Source organism: Belonocnema kinseyi, chromosome 1, assembly GCF_010883055.1.
Source record: "Belonocnema kinseyi isolate 2016_QV_RU_SX_M_011 chromosome 1, B_treatae_v1, whole genome shotgun sequence".
NCBI classification, from domain to species: domain Eukaryota; kingdom Metazoa; phylum Arthropoda; class Insecta; order Hymenoptera; family Cynipidae; genus Belonocnema; species Belonocnema kinseyi.
The window spans coordinates 158,493,004-158,499,717 of record NC_046657.1 but is presented as its reverse complement, the minus strand read 5'-3'; the positions used below and the strand labels follow the sequence as shown (position 1 = coordinate 158,499,717).

General features: G+C 41.0%; 1 protein-coding gene across 1 annotated transcript in view; it reads left to right on the top strand.

The window, feature by feature from the left end:
• Positions 1 to 560, top strand: part of LOC117174734 (ester hydrolase C11orf54 homolog) — a 2,288-nt gene extending 1,728 nt beyond the window's left edge. The window contains exon 2 of the mRNA XM_033364066.1: positions 360 to 560. Coding sequence (XP_033219957.1) covers positions 360 to 560 — 201 coding nt within the window. The remainder of the gene's footprint in view (positions 1 to 359) is intronic.
• The last annotated feature ends 6,154 nt before the right edge of the window (positions 561 to 6,714 follow it).

Genomic DNA, 6,714 nt, shown 5'->3' with positions numbered 1-6,714 from the left:
TCATATGCCCTGTGACTGTAGATAAAGTAGAAATAACTTTTTTAAGTTAAACAATATTATGAAAATAATGAAAACTTGAACATTTTTGTTGGAAGTAACTTGGCGCATTTTAAATTAAATTCTCGGGTTTCTCTCATTTATTTCGCGATCTTTCCCGGTTTCCCGACCAAGTCGTCACCCTGATTATTCATATTTTAGACCATATACGTTTCTGATTTTATTTGATTTCTCACATTTTCAGCTCTATATTTTATTTCGCTTTAGCATTAGATTGCGTGAAAGAAGTGTAGTTGGTGTAAGAATCGGGTAAATGTGACATGACCGCAGAAAGTATTGAAAAATATAATCTACTTTTTCAGGACTTGCAGTTTTCCCCATACCACTTTCACAGCTTTTCGGATCATAATGCTGGCGGACATTATCATGATGATGTTACTCCTGATGAAATCGAATATTTAGGCTATTTTACTCCAGCAAAAGTGGTCTCGAAAGTGAAGTGTCAAAATTCAGATTCCTCGTTAGGTTCTAGGCGTCCGGAAGGCCCGGATGTTCATGTATAAGCAGTAGAATATCAGTTGTGCGCGCTAAGGTTGCTTTTGATAGCGTTCCCTATTTGCTACCAACCAGGGCGGCAAAACATGTATGGTATAAATGGAGTACTTCATACATGGAAAGAGTCTATGTATAAAAATCCATACATGTAAGGTGTTGTAGTATGCATATTAATTAACAATTTCATTTCTGAATACACAAAACGAAGTGCAGTTTTCGCAAGAGTATTGATAGAGGACACTTTTTCCTTCGAATAAACATTTTTTCCGTAATATTTAAAAATTTTTATTTACCCCCCCCCCCACCCACACAATGAAAGAGGAATTGGTGAAAAAAGCGCAGAAAGATATAATTTTAAGACGAAATTTGCTGCAAAGATCATAAAGGAATGGCAACTAATTTTCTTCCTGAACCTGTCGATGATGCAGCACCACCGGAATCTCTAAATGTAGATAAACTGATAGAAGCAGGGGCTGAATCAGAGGCAGCATCCGATGCAGAAGCAGAGGTTCAGCAACCGATAAGGCGATTGAAATGGATCTATTATTTAAACAAAAATGTTATGTGCCTTTATTTCTTGGCGTATAAAAATGTGGAAAGTATGAGGAGAGAACGTCATCGAATCTTATTACTTAAGTACCTCAGGCTAGCCCCAAGAGTACCTAGCAGATTCTAGAAGATAAAAAACACTCAATGGACACGTCAAAATGGAACTGGAATAGCAGCTCGCTACTGATGAAATACCTTTGGAAGATGTGGAAAACGAAGACCTTATTAAAGCTGAAGAGATAGCTTCTAGGTATAATGAAAATCAAGTACTGGGTCCGTTAGAACCACATCGGCTCAAGATAAACATCATAAATGATTTGCTTGCACTAATAGAATACCTGAACCGCAATCTTTTACCTATGTATTTGAACATCACACAAACTACGTTAGAGATGCAAACTCTTGTTTACTGTGACGCTATGGCAACCGTTGGAACTTTGGGTCGCAAAACTAGGCCTACAGTGCAGCCTTTTCACCAGGAAGGGATCAAGATCACCATGAGAAATCAGGTTGGATATGGTTATGAGAAAAGTACGGTGCAAATTGGGTCGATTGACTTAAGATAAAAAAGGAAATAGAAACAGAAAGTTAATACACCATGTTACTAAAATTATCCACCCTGGGTACATCGAGACATTAACAGCAGCAATATTAGATGCGATTATAGTTTGCCAAAGGCAGAGAACTGTGAGTCAAACAGGAGCCTTTGATGAGCTTCCAATTCTAATGTACTCAGTTTTTTGATTCGTGCATATTCTGTGCACTTTATCAGCACTTTTAAGAGAGGGGTATTTTTTTAATAGCAAGGGACGGTTTTCGAAAATTGATTTTGGGGGCGTTGAAGAGCCTAATATGAGCCTTCAATTCCTGTGAAAGAAGAAATTTGATATCACAAATATTTCGACCATGCTACTGCTGGTTTTTCGTAAAGCTGGCAGTAACGTGCATTTTTTTTTAATACAGAGCCCAAAATTTGGCTTTTGGGTATAATGTGGCCCTTAAGTGAGACCTTAATTATGGCATAGGTCCTACGTTCTTTAGGCTAAGTGGTACTTCCAGCTTTACCCACCTGCCAAAGCGAAAGTAATAAAGAAATAAAAAAACTATGCAAATGCGTTCAATGGATAAAGTTAGTCGTTTGTTCTTCTTCGGCTACATCGTTTTTTGTGTTCTTTTCGACATTCATTTGTTACTAAAGATCTTTAATTTAGTCAGCATCTTCTAGTGAATTATGTCTCGAATTTTTATCTGCCATTTTGATTTTTCTAAATGTACCTGCATATTGGTAATCAGCGACCCTTAAAAGTCCCAAATAAGAACTTTCAATCTAATACGATCAAATTTACAAAAAATTGTCTGCCATTTTGGATCCGCCATTTTGAATTTTTTAAATCTAATTGCATATTCGTAATCAGCGATCCTTGAAACTTGTAAAAGCACTGCATATTTTATCATGCCTTTCGTTTTTGATATAAGCCAAGTTTGTAGCACTTCATGTTTCACCTCTAGAATTTTTTAAGAATTGCTAAAAACGTCGTTTTTAGGGGCGGTGAGCCCTATTTTTTCAAAAACGTGACGGGATGGAAAGTTTTTGAACCCAGATTCGTGTTTAAAACTAAAAATCCATTTGAAACACTAGGTGCCTTCTTCTTCGCATAACTCATGTGGGGCAGGCCCATTTGTCAACTGTTCTAAGAAAAACCAACCGTAGCAATTGAAACGAGGTGTGATTCCAACTAGAGAAGATCAAAGCTCGCAATAACCCTCAAACGGAGCTAAATCGCATCTCATATTTAGATCATCAAACAAACAGATCTGATGTCAGGCAATATGCTCGAGGGTACTGCATATATGTTGCCTAAAAGTCCAGATGCTCGACATCCATCTGAATTTCTACCGACAGCCTGACTTCTAAACATTTATAAATGTCTGATAGCTATCATTGCAGGCAGGGTATATTATCACTGTGAAAAGATGACATCCTTGCAGTTAACAAAAAAATATGTAGTAAAAGTTGGAATCAATACGACGATTCGGCAAAAGTTTCGTGCGCCCTGATAATACGGAGCGAGCCAAGAACTACCACCTTCTGCATTTTTCCCACAAGTGATTTAGCATATTGATGACACGCAGGGATGCTTTTCAGGCTATTAGCGAGTGAAAGCCTGGCACCTCCAAGAGCACCGATGATAAGGAAGATTAATTTAACAAAAGATTCCGGGTACAATCTTTGCAACTCACATATAAGATATCTATACCTCTCTTTCTTTTTATTCTCCTTGACTATGATATTTTTGTCAGCTTGTGCCGAAAATTCGATAACGCACATGGTTCGCTTCTCGAAGTCAAGAAGAACCATGTCTGGCCTCAAGTATGCCACAGAAACAATTGTCGAGAAAATAAAATTCCAGTATTTGAGGCTCTTTCCATTCTCGACAATTGACTAGATTTCCCTAAGAGTATTTAGAGGAGCGATATTAAGGTTAATGCCGTAAGAGTGGCAGAGATGGTAATAAAGCACTCTTAGTGCCGCATTGTGCCTTTGGATGTAGGTAGTTCCCGCATGAGTTGGACAACTAGATAGTATGTGAGCTAAATGCTCGGGGTGTGCATGGCACGCCCTGCAGCTATCATCGGGAATGTTTTGGCTCAAAATGTGGCGACGGTATGTTAAGGTGGAAATAACACCGTCTTGGCATGCCAAAATGAAACCCTTTGTACCAGACTTCAATCTGGACGATTTAAGGAAAGCAAACGTTAGCTCACACGACATTGACTGATCCTCCATATTTCTGTGGAAGATACCGTGCATCCTCTTATCGAGGAGCTGTTCACGAAAGTTTTTCTCTTGTGCTTTCTTAATCCGGAATTTCAGGAGTGAGTACTCGAGATATATAAGATTTGATGAATTTTGCTCACACCTAATACTAAAGTTAAGTCTAAATGTTTTAGCAGCCTCCTCCGCTGCTTTGTACAGAAACGCTCCTTTGCCCACTTCTTCGTGATTCCTGACCATTTTAAGAAGAGGGTCTCTACCATTTGCAATTCGATGTGCTGTACCCAGAATAATCCTTTTGTGAAGACATTTAAGACTAAATATTCCGCGACCCCCTTGACGGCGAGCGATGTACAGTCGCGGAACAGAAGGCTTAAGATGCATGCTTTTGTTCATATGCATATCCTTTCTTGTCCCGATATCAAGGAATCTGAGCTCGTTCTTTGTCCATGGAACTACTCCAAATGAATAGAGTACTACCGGGACGACAAGCATGTTCTTTGCCGATACTTTGTTCCTCGCTGACAGTTTGGAAGACCAAATTTACCGGATGAGACGTTTGTATCTGCTTTGGAGAGTATCCTTTATAGATGTAACATCCAGAATGCGGCTCTGTGGCACGCCCAGGTATGTATAAGTCTCTCCGGTGTAAAGGTGTCGCATAGCGCTTCTATCAACGAGCTTAGGATCTTCAGGGATGCCATTAAGTTTGCCCCGCTTGAAATAAACTTTGGCGCATTTTTCTAACCCAAATTCCATTTCAATTTCCTTAGTATATCGTTCGAAAATCCCTAGAGCTAGATGTAGTTGCTCTTTGTTTTTAGCATAGATCTTAATATCGTCCATGTAAAATACATGGATGACCTTGTACTTTCGATCTGCTGGTTTGCCGCACAAGTACGCGTCGGAATGGCGAAGTGCTAGAGATAGTGGCAATAATGTAAGGCAAAAAAGGAGTGGGCTCATGGTGTCACTCTGAAAGACACCTCTCTGAAAGGTGACCTTGATAGTTGTCACACGATTTTTGCCAGATAAGATAGAAAATCGGGTTTTCCAAAGCCGCATCAATCTCTCTATGCACCTAAAGATTTGCGGATGAACCTTTAAGAATTCCAAAAGACAGATGATAATTCTATGGGAGGTCGAATCGAAAGCTTTCCGATAATCAATCCAGGCCATCGATAGGTCACGCTGGTAGAACGCTGCATCTTTGAAGACACATCTATCAATGAGCAGGTTCTCCCGACATCCCGCTACGCCTTTCTTAGAGCCTCGTTGTTCATACATTTCTTTCCACACAGGTTCAATTGCCCGTAAAATCGTATCATTTAGGATAGCTGTGAATGTCTTATACAGTGTGTTCAGACAAGTGAATGGCCTGTAATTCTTCGGGTCAGCTAAGTTGCCTATTTTTGGCAGGAGTATTTTGCGCCCTTTCACCAACCACTCCGGAATCGGCTCTTCCGAATTTAAATATGAGGTGAAAATACGGGACAAATGCTGAAGGGTTGAAGGAAACTTCTTCCACCAGAAGGTTTTGATACAATCTGGTCCCGGTGCAGAATAGTTCTTCATCCCTTTTAACACTTTTTTCACCTCTGGTTTGGGCGGGTGGTCGACAGTAACTGAAGGGTCCTGGAAGAGTCGAGATGGATCAGAGAGAAACTGTTGATTTTCTCTGACCCACCTCTCCCTCCGCTCTACACTTCTTTTAGCATTAGATAGTATCCGTATTCTTTCAACAATATGCTGTCTGATAGTTAGCAGCTCTTGACTTGTTAAGTGTGTGATAAAGGGTCCGGAGTTCGCGCGCAAACTTTCGAACCTTGGTAGTAAAGTTCCTACCAGATGTGGTGTAGTCAATCACACAATGAATGCGGGACGCGTACTGTCTTACCCAGCCTATGTTTATGGCAAGTTGATACGTTGGCGTTTTGGTCTTAAGATCAGCTGTTGGTTTTGTTTTACGGTTCGCATCAGCCAAAGCTCTCGCTGTATTATACATACAATAATTGATAGTCCAAAGGTCGGATTCTTCGAAAAATGTCCACGAAGCTCATCATCCATTTCAGCCAGATCTTTAGGCTTGAGAGAAACCTTGGTGTTGATATTTCTCCGGGTCATAAACCATGGCTCTTCCTCTATTCGAAGCCTGCCCGCGGTTGGTCGTAGCACTCTAGCAAGTCGTGGTGTAGTCGCTTCGTCCACCTAAAGATCCCGAGACTCCGCCGATTCGTCGCATTGAATCGATTTCGATTGGCTCCTCCAGCTCTAGAGTGGTCGGCATTGTTGGCCGACTTATTGTGCGGAGCCCTGCGCGTTCTAGTTTTTTGAACCGCACTTACCATAGCTATGTTTGGTGTTGTCATTGTTGTTCCCACGAGAAGCTAGGGAAAGGGGTTCGTACATCCTTGTAGAGCCACGCATGCAATGATAAGGCTGCGTACTCTGAGAGGTCGCCCGGTATCCCAAAGTCACCGTTCTAGACACCTTACCCAGGTGTCATTCAGCTTTCGGCATTGTTTTCACACCTCTTCTTGGGGGTTAATTCCTTCGGAACCACCCCTGGACAATTGTCAGCGACTGCCTATTTATTTTTGTAACCATATTCAGCAGAAACCCTTGGTACAGGGGCCCTCCATCCACAACCCGAGGACAGGTTCGGTGGCTTTGTCATAGGCCCCTCGGTTTGATTCTCGAGAAATCAAAACCGAACCGAATATATATATGAGCGGCTGAAAGTAAAAACGGGACATATAAAAGATTTCGGAGTAAAAAGAGAACAAACAAATCTTCCGAGTAAAAACGAAACAAACGAGCGCACGACTGGAGGGGGG